The 16,993-nt window shown below is 51.3% G+C and overlaps 1 protein-coding gene across 17 annotated transcripts in view; it reads right to left on the bottom strand.

Annotated features, from left to right (window-relative positions):
• Positions 1-16,993, bottom strand: part of MYCBP2 (MYC binding protein 2) — a 481,356-nt gene that overhangs the window by 161,248 nt on the left and 303,115 nt on the right. For all 17 annotated transcript variants that reach the window (XM_075336774.1, XM_075336775.1, XM_075336778.1 and 14 more), the window contains 2 exons: positions 8,597-8,646; positions 5,460-5,632 (listed from right to left, as the gene is read on the bottom strand). In XM_075336774.1, coding sequence (XP_075192889.1) covers positions 5,460-5,632; positions 8,597-8,646 — 223 coding nt within the window. The remainder of the gene's footprint in view (positions 1-5,459; positions 5,633-8,596; positions 8,647-16,993) is intronic.

The following is a 16,993-nucleotide window of genomic DNA, read 5'->3' as shown; positions in this document are numbered from 1 at the left end:
GAGCATGCACTTGGTAGTGCTTCGAGAAGGTATGCAGGCTAGCCCAAGTGGCAGCCTGACAGACTTGCTGAGCCGTAGCCTGGTGCCGAAAAGCCCAAGAGGCACCGACAGCCCTGGTCGAGTGCGCTTTGATCCCCGGTGGGGGAGGAGCCTGCGAACTTTGGTAGTCGTCCGAAATGGTCGACCTAATCCAACGGGCTAAGGTCGGCCTAGAAGCAGGGAGGCCCTTGCACCGACCTGTGGTTAGCACAAAAAGAGAGGTACACCGCCTAAGCGCAGCGGTGCGAGACACAGATCCGGAGAGCACGCACCAGATCTAGAGAATGTAGAGCTTTTTCAAAGCGATGAACAGGGGCCGGACAGAAGGAAGGTAAGGTAATGTCCTGGTTAAGGTGGAAAGGAGAGACCACCTTAGGAAGGAAGTCCGGAGTCGGACGGAGAACCACCTTGTCTTGATGAAAAACTAAAAAGGGTGACTCCGAGGAGAGCGCAGCCAGATCAGAAACTCTCCTGAGAGAAGTTATAGCAACCAGAAAGGCCACTTTCTGTGAGAGACGATACAAAGAAACCTCCCTAAGGGGCTCAAAGGGGGGTTTCTGCAAGACCGTGAGAACCAAGTTAAGGTCCCAGGGGTCCAAGGGCCGCCGGTAAGGCGGGATGATGTGAGACGCACCCTGCATGAAGGTGCGGACCTGAGCCAGCCGAGCGAGACGCCGCTGGAACAGCACTGACAGGGCCGAAACCTGTCCCTTGAGAGAGTTGAGGGACAGACCTAGCTGCAGATCGGACTGTAGAAAAGACAGAAGGGTCGGCAAGGAGAATGGCCAAGGAGAATGGCCGGTAGAGCGACACCAGGACAGGAAAATTTTCCAAGTCCTGTGATAGATCTTAGCGGACGAAGACTTACGGGCCCGAGTCATAGTGGAGATTACTTCAGGGGGAATACCAGAAGCCGTCAAAATCCAGGACTCAAGAGCCACGCCGTCAATTTGAGGGCCGCAGAATTCGGGCGGAAGAACGGACCTTGCGAGAGTAGGTCTGGACGGCCCGGGAGAGCCCACGGCATCTCTACGGACAGTTGGAGCAGGTCCGGATACCAAGCTCGCCTGGGCCAGTCCGATGCAATGAGGATGACTCGACGACCCTCCATTCTGATCTTGCGCAGGACTCTGGGCAAGAGGGGGAAACACGTAGGACAGACGAAACTGGGACCAGTCTTGAACCAGAGCATCCGCGGCGAAGGCCTGAGGAACGTGGGAGCGAGCCACGTAGACAGGAACTTTGTTGTTGTGACGGGATGCCATTAGGTCCACGTCCGGAGTGCCCCATTTGCGGCAGATCGACTGAAATACTGCCGGGTGCAGGGACCACTCGCCACCGTCCACGCTTTGACGGCTTAGATAATCTGCCTCCCAGTTGTCCACGCCTGGGATGTGGACTGCGGATATGGTGGACTTGGAGTCCTCCGCCCATTGAAGAATGCGTTGTACCTCCATCATTGCCAGGCGGCTGCGTGTCCCGCCTTGATGGTTGATGTAGGCAACCGCTGTCGCGTTGTCTGACTGGGACTCGAATGTGCCTGCCCGCCAGCAGATGGTGAAATGCTAGGAGAGCTAGAAGTACGGCTCTGATTTCCAGCACATTGATTGAAAGGGCTGACTCGGACGGAGTCCAAGTGCCCTGTGCTCTGTGGTGGAGACATACCGCTCCCCAGCCGGATAGACTGGCATCCGTGGTGAGAATCACCCAGGACGGGGCCAGGAAGGAGCGCCCTTGGGACAGGGAGAGGGGCCGAAGCCACCACTGAAGAGAGCTCCTGGTCCGTGGCGACAGAGCCACTAACTTGTGTAAGGAGGAAGGCCGCTTGTCCCAACAGCGGAGAATGTCCAGCTGCAGGGGGCGCAGATGGAACTGGGCAAAGGGAACAGCCTCCATGGACGCCACCATTTGACCCAGCACCTGCAACAGACGCTTGAGGGTATAACGGCGGGGCCTCAGGAGAGAGCGCACCGCCAACTGGAGTGACCGTTATTTGTCTAAGGGCAACTTCACAAGTGCCGGCAGAGTCTCGAACTGCATCCCTAGGTACGTGAGACTCTGGGTCGGAGTCAGAGTGGATTTGGGAAGATTGACAAGCCACCCGAATTGGGCTAGAGTGCTGAGAGTGAGCGAGACACTCCGCTGACAGTCTGCGCTGGATGGCGCTTTGACTAGAAGGCCGTCCAGGTAGGGGAGCACTGCCAACCCTTGAAGGTGCAGAACCGCAATCACGGCTGCCATTACCTTGGTGAAAACCCGAGGGGCCGTGGCTAACCCGAAGGGGAGAGCCACGAATTGGAAATGATCGTCTCCTATTGCAAAGCGTAGCCAACGCTGGTGTGAAACTGCAATTGGCACATGCAGATAGGCATCTCTGATGTCGATGGACGCCAGGAAATCCCCTTGGGTCATTGAGGCAATGACTGATCGCAGGGACTCCATGCGAAAGTGCCGCACCCGAACATGCTTGTTGAGAAGCTTGAGATCCAGGATGGGCCTGAAGGTACTGTTCTTTTTGGGAACTAGGAAGAGGTTTGAGTAGAAACCTCTGAACCGTTCCCGGGCGGGAACTGGTACAATTACTCCGTTGGCCTGCAAGGTTGCCACGGGCTGTGAAAAGGCGGCGGCCCTGGAGCAGGGGGGAGTTGAGAGAAAAAATCTGTTTGGCGGGCTGGAAGAAAATTCTATCCTGTAGCCGTGACAGATGATATCTCTCACCCACTGATCGGAGACTTGTTGAAACCAAGCGTCGCCAAAGTGGGAGAGCCTGCCACCGACAAGGACGTGGCTGGATCGGACAGAGTCACGAGGAGGCTGCCTTAGTGGCAGGACCTCCTGCGGTCTTCTGCGGACGCGCTCTGGAGCGCCAGCTGGATTTCTGGTCCTTGGCTGAGTTAGCGGACGAGGCGGAGGGCTTAGAGGACGACCAGTTGGAGGAACGAAAGGAGCGAAACCTCGACTGAATCCTACCCTGGGCAGGTTTCCTGGTCTTGGTTTGTGGCATGGAAGTACTCTTCCCGCCAGTAGCCTCTTTAATAATTTCATCCAGCTGTTCACCGAACAGCCGGGAACCAGCAAAAGGGAGCCCAGTAAGGTACTTCTTTGAAGAAGCATCTGCCTTCCACTCTCGAAGCCACAAGGTCCTGCGGATAACGAGGGAATTAGCCGAAGCCACCGCAGCGCGGTGAGAAGCCTCCAGCATGGCAGACATGGCATAAGAAGAAAAAGCTGAAGCTTGATAAGTTAAGGCAACCATCTCAGGCATAGATTCCCTGGTGAGGGAATGCATCTCCTCCAGACTAGCAAGAGATTGCTTTGAGGGCCCACACTGCTGCAAAAGTTGGAGAAAACGCGGCCCCCACCGCTTCATACACGGATTTGGCCAGAAGGTCAATCTGACGGTCAGTGGCATCCTTAAGGGAAGTGCCATCAGCCACCGACACAAGGGTCCGGGCTGAGAGCCTAGACACCGGAGGGTCTACCTTTGGGGAGTGAGCCCACTCCTTGACCACCTCAGGTGGAAAGGGAAAACGGTCATCAGAACCACGCTTTGGGAAGAGTTTGTCAGGACAGGCCCTGGGTTTGGTCACAGTGGCCTGAAAACTGGAGTGGTTAAAGAACACACTCTTTACGCTCTTAGGCGAGGTAAACTGGTGCTTTTCTGCCAGAGAGGGTTGCTCCTCTGATACTGGCAGATTGAGATCCAGTACAGAATTAATGGAAGCAATCAAGTCACTAAATTCTGAGTCACCCTCGGAAGGAGCAATGGGGCACATGGGGTTAGCCTCCGAGCCCCCTGTATAGGCATCCTCCTCATCCTGCGAGTCCTCAGCCCTTGAATCAGAGCCACGGGATGAGGAGGGAGAGGGAACCGTGCGGAGCCTCTTAGACGGACGGGGTCCGTGCCCTGATGATGAATCCTCTGTGAGCTCCAGTCCTAAAGGCCCCTTAGCAAGAGCATTAGAGGCACCCTGTGAAGGGGGCTGATGCATATTCATCAAAGTCCTGGACAGAAGTCCCATGGACTCAGCAAATGACTGGGAGATAGACCTAGAAAAGGACTCTACCCAGGCCGGGGGTTCAGCCACATGTGTAGGAGCAGCCTGAGAGACCACTGGGGCCGAGACCCCAGGCCGTGGCACCTCCAAGTTAGAGCAGACCTCACAATGTGGATAGGTGCTCGCTTCAGGCAGCGGAAGCTTACATGCAGCACATACAGCATAAAGCTTTGGAGCCTTGCTCCTTGTGTGAGACATGCTGCCTGAGTGGGGGGAAACAGCTTCTATAAAGGGAATGAATCCCAGGGAGAATATATCAGAGGTCCACAACCGGAGACCGGCTGTGGCTTACCAGACCGCTGGAAGCGGTGTTGTGTGCCCTCCAGATCCCGAAGCCCGGACCCCCAATGCACAGCACCTCAGCAGGACGCAGGCCAGAACAGAGTGAAACCTGCCCAAGAAAATGGCCGCCGGAGCGAAGAGAGGGGGCGGAACCTTGGGCGTCCCTGTAGGAAGGGCGGAATCTGGAGGGCCATAGAGGCCTGCAGGGGGGGAGTCGCACACAAGCAGTGAAGAGGGTCCCTCCCCTGTGCAGGACGGCCACCGGGAGGGGCCATGCCTGTCCCTCAGCATGAGTGACATGCGAGGGCAGGTAACAGAAACTAGGCCTCCGGCGAAGCCGGGGCCTAAATTTAAGCAGCGAGGCAGACGCGCAGGCACCATCGGCGCGGTTCTCGAGCGAAAAGCCAGAGGACCGGCCGGAAATGCTAAAAAACACAGTAAACACACTCTCCCCCCACCAAAAAATGACAGGGACCCCCAACATATGAACGTCTCAAGGTACTTAGCTGCTGAGACGCAGGGCCAGGTCCCTGGGGGTGAGTGCTCCGGTCCAGCAGGGTCCTCAAGGGGCTGTGGCCGGAGACCGGTCTCCTGCCAGGCATGGAGACCGTGCTGGCTCCCACTTCAATCCAGAGCCCAGGAGGGATGGTGAAGGAGCACGGCATGTAAGGCTCCAGCCTTGGAAATCAACCTTACAACACCACCGACACAGTGGGGTGAGAAGGGATATGCCGGGAGTCCAGACGTGGACCCGCATTTCTTCAATCTTCTTCCAAAAAAGGAAAAAAAGGAAAAAAATCATATGAGAACGCATGTGTGGATGTATGCCTCCTAAACACAAAGCGAAAAACTGGTTGTGACTGGTTCACCAGGGGGTGTATAGGCTCAGAGGGAGGAGCTACACCTTTTAGGTGTAGTACTTTGTGTGTCCTCCGGAGGCAGAAGCTATACACCCAAGGTCTGGGTCTCCCAAAGGAACGATAAAGAAAACAAAAAAAAACACAACAAAACCATATCCAATTGTATAAATTATTATTTGAAGATTAACTCAAAAACCCCTTAACCGTAAAAGTCCCATACCTTGCCAAACGCCCGCCACTTGATCCAGGCACACATGTGATGAAGTCTTCTAGAAAGGACTGCTCATTGCTTTGTATCTGTAGTGGAAGGTTTCCCTCCAGAGCCTCTAGGATGGTTGGAGAATGTGACAGGGCAAGGCCCTTACCCAAAATGCCAGAATGAGTTTTGCACACCTAATAACATTAAAATAACACTGTAAATGCCTGAAATAAAAATCAAGCGTTTAAAAAGAAACCTGTCAAGTTAGGCACATGCGGCCCTTTGTGTGGAGATGCATATAGCCAAGTGGACTCCGAACTAAACTAAAATGAGTAAGCATTTAGATTATATTAGTTATACTGACAAAGAAAAACCTCAAATTAGCATTTATTCTTCACATCTATCAATCTGCTCCACTCACGCTGTTCTACAACATGCTGTAAGGAAATAAGGCAGCCTATTTTCCGCTTGGAAAAGATGGATGCTGGACATTTGTTGGCACATACCAATTTTGGATATATTTGGTAATTGCTAAAAAGTTTAAAGAGAATCAAATATCTAACAAGTTGGATATCACCACTTATGGAGACAAAGGGGCTGCCACCCATCATACCCCCACTATTAAAATTACAGCACATTCAACAGAACTAACAACACGTATGAGCTTTTTTTTTTGCCATTTAATCTGATACGATAACCACCACCCAAAATCCCCTAATTAGTTTCCTTAAATATAGATACTAGGAAAAAACAATACAGAAAAAACATTCGTGAGACTTGAGAAGTTTCTTCAGTTTGTATGTAGCACGTGAGGCGTGGATGAGATTCATTTCTGATGGGTAGGCGTTCCAAAAAAAACCGACCTGACTAGGTAACCGCCAGTCCTGGCATGCAGCAGGGCACACCCGTGGGTTTCTCTACATGAGGCTCAATTGAAGTTACAGAAAAAGCTGAACTCCCTTCACATTTTAATCATTCAGATGTGGATTATTAACTTAAAAGGGTGGTTCACCCATATTTTTTGTCTAGAACGATATTTTATTGAGAAACAATGTTTCTCTGAAATACCTTGTGTTTGCAATAGTGCCTGTGAGAGGCGCTATTGCAGACCGCTGTTCACGGCTCTGGTGAAGTCACGTCAAGTTGCGCAAACGTCACATCCCTGCGGCCGGCTGCAATCTTACTGACTCACTGGGCAGTGGGCAGTGTTTCACCGCTCGTCACAGCGCAGCGCATCTCCTGCTGCAGCGTTCTGCTGTGAGGGAGGAGGGAGCAGATGGGCTGTGACGAGCGGTAAAATACCACCCACAGCTCAGTGAGTCAGGAAGACTGCAGCTGGCCGCAGGAATGTGACGTGTGCAGAGCTTGACGTGACGTCACCAGAGCCGGAAACAGCGGTCTGCAATAGCGCCTCTCACTGGCACTATTGCCAACACAAGGTATTTGAGAGAAAAATTGTTTCTCAATATAATATCGAACTAGACAATAAAAATATGGGTGAACCACCCCTTTAATTGGAAATTCTAAAACATGAATTTTGACAATATCACAAGCTCGAATACTCTGTTTCATTAAATCCCATCTTATGTCTTCTGGGTGATGTAGAATATTTTCAAAGAAGTGCATTGAAAAATAAAAAAAAAAAAAATAAAAAAAAAATACTGGTTGATGTGTGTGAGTCACATCTCCAAAAGGGTTTGTGGCCATATATACTGACTGGAGTTGGTGATTTACACGGCACGGTCTCTTAGCCAGATCAGTAATCTCTGTGTGCCAGACAGGAATGTTATGCTGCCATCCGCGGCTCTTCTTTTAATTAGCTGGCCTGGCACACCATCACATATGCACCCACAACAATGTCGCACCAGATAGTCTAGTCAAATGAAGAGCAGTGAATGTCGGTAGGTAAGAGGAGATTCTTGTGGCTCATATCCAGAAACCAGAGATTACAGATTTGGCCGATGATTTGGGTTGTGTGAACCAATTCACACTAACTCTAAGGCTGGGGATACAGCAATTCTCTGAAAAGTTTTAAAACAAGGAATCTGATTTTGCTGTAAATACAACTAGATTGTAGATAAGATCACAAAACAAGTCACATGTCACGTGCGACTAACATCGAAGACTATACCAAGTACAGTGGAACCTCGCCTAACGAGTAACCCAGTTAGCGAGTATTTCGCCTAACGAGCAAAGCTTGCTGTAAATTTGTAACAAGCAAAATACTCGCTGCACACACTTCCGGTTCCGTACATCCACCGCGCTCTGACCCGCTCTGGCAGTCCACACACACACACACACACACACACACACACACACACACACACACACACACACACACACACACACAAATTCCCTCGCCGGCCTACTGGAGCTTGCATGTATCGGGTAACCAAGGCGACCGATGCGGGACCTTCAGCTCCTAGCGCGCTGACGTCAAAGGCCGGAGCCGCTTGCCTCTGATTGGCCAGAGTGCTGCCTTTGAGTAGCGCCTGACAGGGGAAGGTCCTCCCTTGTCCTTGTGCTTGCCGATACACATGCTGTACCTGTGGACTACAAGACCCAGGAGGCCGGCAATGGAAAGGAAGGTACACATTATGCTCACCTTACCCTCCGTTTCATCACCGGCCTCTGGGAAATCTTGCTTTGCTGAACGAGTAACTTTGTTAACAAGCACAGTCCCAGAACGGATTGTTCTCGTTAACCAAGGTTCCACTGTATGTAGCATGCGACTTGTGACAAGCGACTAAATCCAAAACATTGGGAAACAAACATTTGCGTCTCTGCTGCAGTGTGTTGCAATAAAAACCCAAAGGAAATCAATACATCCAATCAGGCTATATACAGTATAGCGGCACTTTCAGTATCTTACATGTTGCAGTCTACATCTTGCCTAATACTAACAGTCGGTACTGAGGGGACAGCTGGTATACACACACACTCTAAATAAGTGGCAACACCCAGATAATGTATAACAAAAGAAAAAAAAAAGCACAAGTATTGTTCATTTATGGAGAATGCATGTAATTACTACAAACAGAAATGTCAGAAATGCAGATTAGTTATAATAACATTTTATTTTGACAACTTTCCACAAGTAGAAACTTTGACATGAATTACAAACTAAAACCTTCCTTATGATGGCTAGAATATGTTACCTGTAAAGCAGCCTCTTCCACTATTTCCAGGTCTTCTTCCAATTCACTCCCTGTAAATATAAGTTACATTTATTCTTGCACTTCACATAGGCGGATTCCATGCCATACCCCAGCCTTACTGAGTACTAGTCTAAGTCTTTGCCAATGAACCTTCCACTGGATTTTAATTTTTTTTTTTAAATTTAAACAGAGTACCATCTCCAACTGATACGGGTACACATATTCTGGAACTTTTCCTTTTTTCCTTTGTGCACCTCCACTGCAAAATCTAAAAATTTCCCTTTCAACCAACTTGCCATATACCACACAACATGTGGCTATTGTTTTTTTGCCTTTGATGGTAGCAAATACAAAACATCTGCATGCACACAGATAGGTTTTATAGTATATGCCCAGTTAAAGGGAAGATTTGCACCATTACCAGGGGGCAGAATTTTGTAAAATAGGGGCACAGAAGAAAGAAGGGAATTTTGTTACTTACCGTAAATTCCTTTTCTTCTAGCTCTTATTGGGAGACCCAGACGATTGGGGTATAGCTACTGCCCTCTGGAGGCCACACAAAGCACTACATTAAAAGTGCAAGGCCCCTCCCCCTCTGGCTATACCCCCCCCGTGGTATCACGGGTTCTCCAGTTTTAGTGCCAAAGCAAGAAGGAGGAAGCCAATAACTGGTTTAAACAAATTAACTCCGAATAACATCGGAGAACTGAAAAACCGTTCAACATGAACAACATGTGTACCCGCAAACAACAAAAAAACATCCCGAAGGACAACAGGGCGGGTGCTGGGTCTCCCAATAAGAGCTAGAAGAAAAGGAATTTACGGTAAGTAACAAAATTCCCTTCTTCTTCAGCGCTCTATTGGGAGACCCAGATGATTGGGACGTCCAAAAGCTGTCCCTGGGTGGGTAAAGAAATACCTCATGTTAGAGCTGCAAAACAGCCCTCCCCTACGGGGGTGTCACTGCCGCCTGCAGGACTCTTCTACCTAAGCTGGCATCCGCCGAAGCATAGGTATGCACCTGATAATGCTTGGTGAAAGTGTGCAGACTGGACCAGGTAGCTGCCTGGCACACCTGTTGAGCCGAAGCCTGGTGACGTAATGCCCAGGACGCACCCACGGCTCTGGTTGAGTGGGCTTTTAGCCCTGAAGGAACCGGAAGCCCCGCAGAACGGTAGGCCTCTAGAATTGGTTCTTTGATCCATCGAGCCAGGGTGGCTTTAGAAGCCTGCAACCCCTTGCGCGGACCAGCGACAAGGACAAAAAGTGCATCGGCACGGCGCATGGGCGCCGTGCGGGAAATGTAGATTCTGAGTGCTCTCACCAGATCTAGCAAACGTAAGTCCTTTTCATACCGGTGAACCGGATGAGGACAAAAAGAAGGCAAGGATATATCCTGATTAAGATGAAAAGAGGATACGACCTTAGGGAGAAACTCCGGAATAGGGCGCAGCACTACCTTGTCCTGGTGGAACACCAGGAAGGGAGCCTTGGATGACAGAGCTGCCAGCTCAGACACTCGCCGAAGCGATGTGATCGCAACAAGAAACGCCACTTTCTGTGACAGCCGAGAAAAGGAAACTTCCTTCAGAGGCTCGAAGGGCGGCTTCTGGAGAGCAACTAGTACCCTGTTCAGATCCCATGGATCTAACGGCCGCTTGTACGGGGGCACAATATGACAGACCCCCTGCAGGAACGTGCGCACCTTAGAAAGACGTGCTAGACGCTTCTGAAAAAACACGGATAGTGCCGAAACTTGCCCTTTAAGGGAGCTGAGCGACAAGCCCTTTTCTAACCCCGATTGCAGGAAGGAAAGAAACTTGGGCAATGCAAATGGCCAGGGAGACACTCCCTGAGCAGAGCACCAGGATAAGAAAATCTTCCACGTTCTGTGGTAGATCTTAGCCGAATTCGACTTTCTAGCTTGTCTCATTGTGGCAACGACTCCTTGAGATAATCCTGCAGATGCTAGGATCCAGGACTCAATGGCCACACAGTCAGGTTCAGGGCCGCAGAATTCTGATGGAAAAACGGCCCTTGGGACAGTAAGTCTGGTCGGTCTGGCAGTGACCACGGTCGACCGATCGTGAGATGCCACAGATCCGGATACCACGACCTCCTCGGCCAGTCTGGAGCGACGAGTATGATGCGGCTGCACTCGGATCTGATCTTGCGTAGCACTCTGGGCAAGAGCGCCAGAGGCGGAAACACGTATGGGAGCTGAAACTGCGACCAATCTTGAACCAAGGCGTCTGCCGCCAGAGCTCTTTGATCGCGCGACCTCGCCATGAATGCCGGGACCTTGTTGTTGTGCCGGGATGCCATTAGGTCGACGTCCGGCACTCCCCAGCGGCGACAGATTTCCTGAAACACGTCCGGGTGAAGGGACCATTCCCCTGCGTCCATGCCCTGGCGACTGAGGAAGTCTGCTTCCCAGTTTTCTACGCCTGGGATGTGAACCGCGGATACGGTGGATGCTCTGTCCTCCACCCACATTAGAATGCGCCGGACTTCTTGGAAGGCTTGCCGACTGCGCGTCCCTCCTTGGTGGTTGATGTATGCCACCGCTGTGGAGTTGTCCGATTGGATTCGGATCTGCTTTCCTTCCAGCCACTGTTGGAAGGCCAGTAGAGCAAGATACACTGCTCTGATCTCCAGAACATTGATCTGAAGGGTGGACTCCTGCGGAGTCCACGTCCCCTGAGCCCTGTGGTGGAGAAATACTGCTCCCCACCCTGACAGACTCGCATCTGTCGTGACTACTGCCCAGGATGGGGGCAGGAAGGATCTTCCCTGAGACAATGAGGTGGGAAGGAGCCACCATTGTAGGGAGTCCTTGGCCGTCTGGGAAAGCGAGACTTTCCTGTCCAGGGACGTTGACTTCCCGTCCCATTGGCGGAGAATGTCCCATTGAAGTGGGCGCAGATGAAACTGCGCAAAGGGAACTGCTTCCATGGCTGCCACCATCTTCCCTAGGAAATGCATGAGGCGCCGCAAGGGATGCAACTGGCCCTGCAGAAGAGATTGCACCCCTGTCTGTAGTGACCGCTGCTTGTTCAGCGGAAGCTTCACTATCGCTGCTAGAGTATGAAACTCCATGCCAAGATACGTTAGTGATTGAGTCGGTGATAGGATCGACTTTGGAAAGTTGATGATCCATCCGAAAGACTGTAGGGTCTCCAGCGTAGCATTCAGGCTGCGCTGACATGCCTCTTGAGAGGGAGCTTTGACCAATAAATCGTCTAGGTAAGGGATCACCGAGTGTCCCTGAGAGTGCAAGACTGCTACCACCGCCGCCATGACCTTGGTGAAGACCCGTGGGGCTGTCGCCAGACCAAATGGCAGAGCTACGAACTGAAAATGGTCGTCTCCTATCACAAAACGTAGAAAACGTTGATGTTCTGTAGCAATTGGCACGTGGAGATAAGCATCTTTGATGTCTATTGAGGCAAGGAAGTCTCCTCTGGACATTGAGGCAATGACAGAACGCAGGGTTTCCATCCGGAACTTCCTGGCGTGCACATGTTTGTTGAGCCGTTTTAGGTCCAGAACAGGACGGAACGAGCCGTCCTTTTTTGGAACCACAAAGAGATTGGAGTAAAACCCTTGCCCTTGTTCCTGAGGAGGGACTGGGATCACCACTTCTTCCTCTCTTAGGGAGTCCACCGCCTGCAGCAGAGCATCTGCTCGGTCTGGATGTGGGGAGGTTCTGAAGAACCGAGCTGGAGGACGAGAATTGAACTCGATTCTGTACCCGCGAGACAAAATGTCCGTCACCCACCGGTCTTTGACCTGTGACATCCAAATGCCGGAAAAGCGGGAGAGCCTGCCCCCGACCGGCGATGCGGAGGGAGGGGGCTGGAAGTCATGAGGTAGCCGCTTTGGAAGTGGTACCTCCATTTGCTTTCTTGGGGCGCGTGTGAGCCCGCCACGAATCTGAGTTTCTTTGCGTCCTCTGAGTCCCTTTGGACGAGGTAAACGGTGTCTTGCCCGAACCTCGAAAGGACTGAAACCTCTGCTGCCACTTTTTCTGCTGAGGTTTGGTTGTTCTGGGTTGTGGTAAAGAGGAGTCTTTACCCTTGGACTGCTTAATGATATCAGCCAATGGCTCGCCAAACAGTCTCTCTCTAGATAAAGGCAAACTGGTTAAACATTTTTTGGAACCAGCATCTGCTTTCCAGTCCTTTAACCACAAGGCTCTGCGCAAAACTACCGAATTGGCGGACGCCATTGAGGTGCGACTGGTAGATTCTAGGACCGCATTGATAGCGTAAGACGCAAACGCCGACATCTGCGTGGTAAGGTGCGCCACTTGCGGCACTGCTGGATGTATGATAGCATCCACTTTTGCTAAGCCAGCTGAAATAGCCTGGAGTGCCCATACGGCTGCGAATGCCGGAGCAAACGACGCGCCGATAGCTTCATAGACAGATTTTAACCAAAGGTCCATCTGTCTGTCATTGGCATCTTTAAGTGAAGCGCCATCCTCCACTGCAACTATGGACCTAGCTGCGAGTTTGGAAATCGGGGGGTCTACCTTTGGACACTGTGTCCAGCGCTTGACCACCTCAGGGGGGAAAGGGAAACGCGTATCTTTAGATCGTTTAGAGAAACGCCTTTCTGGGTGAGCGTCGTGCTTCTGGATTGATTCTCTGAAGTCAGCGTGATCCAACAAAGCACTCAATTTACGCTTGGGATAAAGGAAACGAAACTTCTCCTGCTCCGCAGCCGCCTCTTCTGCTGAAGGGGCTGGGGGAGAAATATCCAACAGCCTATTGATGGCTGAGATAAGGTCGTTTACCATGGCATCCCCATCAGGGGTATCCAGGTTGAGAGGGGTTCCAGGAATGGATTCCTGATCACTCTCATCAGACACATCACAGGGAGACTGATTGCGCTGAGACCCTGAGCAGTGTGATGACGTCGAGGGTCTTTCCCAGCGAGCTCGCTTAGGGTGGCTGGGGCTATCATCTGAGTCATAATCCTCGGCCTGTGAAGCCGGGGACCCCCCTGTGGGCTGGATTAATTCCAAGTGAGGGGGACCTGAGGACAGAGGCCTCGCCGTGCCCAAAGACTGAGCCCCATGCATAGATTGCAAGGTTTCAAGGATTTTTGCCATAGACACAGACATATTATCAGCAAAAACTGCAAAGTCTGTCCCTGTCACCGGGGCAGAACTTACAAGCGTCTCAGCCTGGGTCACTACCTCTCCTGACTCCGGCTGGCGAAGCAGCACCGGGTCGGAGCATTGCACACAATGGGGGTCATCGGAGCCTGCTGGTAGATTAGCCCCACATGCAGCACACGCAGTATACACAGCCCTAGCCTTGGCAGCCTTGCGTTTTGAGGATGGCATGTTGTTGCTTCCACAGAGGGATCTGGGAGATGCAGCCAGAAGCGACCTCACAGTGCAAGAAATACAATATCTCTATATCCTACACAGTACACCGATACACCGTGAGGCACTAGAGGGACCAGCACAGAAAAATCGCTTACCGCCCGCTTAAAAAGCGGGTGTGTGGTCGCCAGATAGCCCCTAGTCCAGGTCTCCCAGAGCCTTGCGTCCTTCCTCCAGCCAGACTGCATGTAATGGCTGCCGGCGTCCTGAGAGAGAAGGGGGGCGGGCCCTGGGCGTTCCTGGCTAAGAGCGGGAAGCCTGCTTCCCTCTGTACCTAGTGTGAGGGCTGGAGCATGTAAATCAGGCTCCAGCCCTCGTCGCTGCTAGCGAACAGCGTCTCTCCCCTACCCTGAATGACAGGGTGGGGGCGGGAACGAATCGGAGCTGCCGGCGTCCTAGGCCCAAAAAGCCGGGGACTCAATTTATAACCGCCGCCGCCGTAAAAGCGCGGACGGCGGATCCCCGGCGCACCACAAGTCACAGCAGCGCCGCCCGGTCCAGAGGGGGTCGGCGCTGCGTTCCCATACACAAAAAATCCCCCAGTAATCTGTAGGGACACTAACTCCAACGTTGCGGTCCCCGGCGCACTACAACACCCAGCCAGCCCGGAGTGTGTCTGTGCCTGCCGGGGACACAGAGTACCTGTATGATGCAGGGCCTGTCCCTGATCGTACTCCTGCTCCGTCTCCATCAGGTTCTAATGGGTCTGTGGATGGAGCCCGGCGTCAGAGCTGAGAGGCCGGCAGGATCCCACTTCCACAGAGCCCTACCAGGGGATGTGGAAGGAAAACAGCATGTCAGGCTCCAGCCCTGTACCAGCAATAGGTACCTCAACCTTACAACACCATCCAGGGGTGAGAAGGGAGCATGCTGGGGACACTATATGTGTCCTCTTTTCTTCCATCCGAAATAGTCAGCAGCTACTGCTGACTAAAATCTGTGGAGCTATGCATGGAATGTCTGACCTCCTTCGCACACAAAGCTAAAACTGGAGAACCCGTGATACCACGGGGGGGGGTATAGCCAGAGGGGGAGGGGCCTTGCACTTTTAATGTAGTGCTTTGTGTGGCCTCCAGAGGGCAGTAGCTATACCCCAATCGTCTGGGTCTCCCAATAGAGCGCTGAAGAAAACAAAATTGTTATAGAGCCAGAGGCGGTACTTTTTTTTTTTTTTTTTTTTACCCAACAGTTAAAGAGCCTCCTTAAACTGAATTAAAAGCAGTTTTTAGAAAGAATACATTTTATTAAAATGGTGAAGCACTTAGTGAAGTGCCGAAAGGTGGGCGGGATTATAGGCGTAGGGAGCAGTGAATATTTATTTTCTTTAATAGCAGACACACTGTTCGCCCCAGTCACAGGCTTACTGTGGCGACTGGGAAGATCACTTGTATCCACTATTGAAGAAAATATCCCTTTGTCCCAATGCCGATAATCCAGGGTGTGGTGAGCAGTGAATATTCATTTTGGATTAGCCAGCAGCTGACGTCGACTTGTAACTAGAGGCGCATGGCAGTGATGTCATGCGCTGCCAGCTGCTTGCACGCCAAAGTCAGTTACCGGCAACAAAAGAGGACACTGCACAACGGGAAAGCAGATGGAAAGCACGTAGAATGGTTTATTTTTTTTCTGTGTGTGTGGCATAACAGGAGGAATTTATAATAGGAAGGGCACAGGATGGGTGACATATATACCAGGATGGGCCCTTGATGGGAATCCTATATAGCAGGACTAGGGAAATAAATACCTGGATGGGCCCAGGATGGGGATCATATATACCAGGATGGGGAACATATATACCTGGACGGGGCCCGGGATGGGAGACATCAGTACTAGTGATGAGCGAGTACTAAAAAGCTCGGGTGCTCGAAGCTCGGGCCGAGCCTCCCAAGATACTAGTGTACTCGGCCCGAGCACCGAGCCCAATGTTATCCTATGGGAGACCCGAGTATTTTTGTGAAATGACCCCCCGGCAGCATGTAGAAACCCTAAAAATGTCACAAAAGTCTCAGAAGAGTGCTCAAATGACATGGCATCAGCATGGGGAAGACCCCTTGAAGCATTTATCACTCAAAAGTCACAGCTGTGAACAATTTTGTCCAAGTTTTACGCCATTTTTACGGACTCACCAGAAAACCTTCCAAAATGACACCAAAATGAATTTTCATGGCGGAAATGTTAAGGGCACATACCCAATAGTGAGATAGAGCTGGTGTATGTTACTTTTTGAGATTAATACATGAAAGATTTTACATGAAAACCTTGTGTGGCACTCCGATGTCCAAAACGCACATTTTGTGCTTTTTACTAGCGATGTCGGTCATTTTTTTTTTTTTATTCCATCTCCCTCAGTCCGTCGGTCTGTCTCTCTCTGTCTTGTCTGTCCCCCTCTCACAGTCTGTCGGTCAGTTCCCCCCCCTCTCTCTTACTTACCGTTCCCCGATCAGTGCCGCGGCGCTGCACAGCTGTTCAAACTCCGGTGGCTTTTCCTCTTTTGAAAAAGCCGGCCGCTCATTAATCAATCTCTTATTCCCTGCTTTCCTGCTTTTCGGCGCCTATGATTGGTTGCAGTGAGACACGCTCCCACACTGAGTGACAGCTGTCTCACTGCACCCAATCACAGCAGCCGGTGTGTGTATACTGTGCAGTGAAATAAATAAATAATTAAAAAAAACGGCGTGCGGTCCCCCCAATTTTAATACCAGCCAGATAAAGCCATACGGCTGAAGGCTGGTATTCTCAGGATGGGGAGCTCCACGTTATGGGGAGCCCCCCACCCTAACAATATCAGTCAGCAGCCGCCCAGAATTGCCGCATACATTAGATGCGACAGTTCTGGGGCTGTACCCGGCTCTTCCCGATTTACCCTAGTGCGTTGGCAAATCGGGGTAATAAGGAGTTAATGGCAGCCCATAGCTGCCACTAAATCCTAGATTAATCATGTCAGGTGTCTCCCCGAGATTCCTTCCATGATTAATCTGTAAATTACAGTTAAAAAACAC

The sequence above is a fragment of the Anomaloglossus baeobatrachus genome, chromosome 2 (genome assembly GCF_048569485.1).
Source record: "Anomaloglossus baeobatrachus isolate aAnoBae1 chromosome 2, aAnoBae1.hap1, whole genome shotgun sequence".
NCBI lineage: Eukaryota > Metazoa > Chordata > Amphibia > Anura > Aromobatidae > Anomaloglossus > Anomaloglossus baeobatrachus.
Note: the sequence above shows the minus strand (reverse complement) of the source record. Positions and strands in the feature narration are given on the sequence as shown.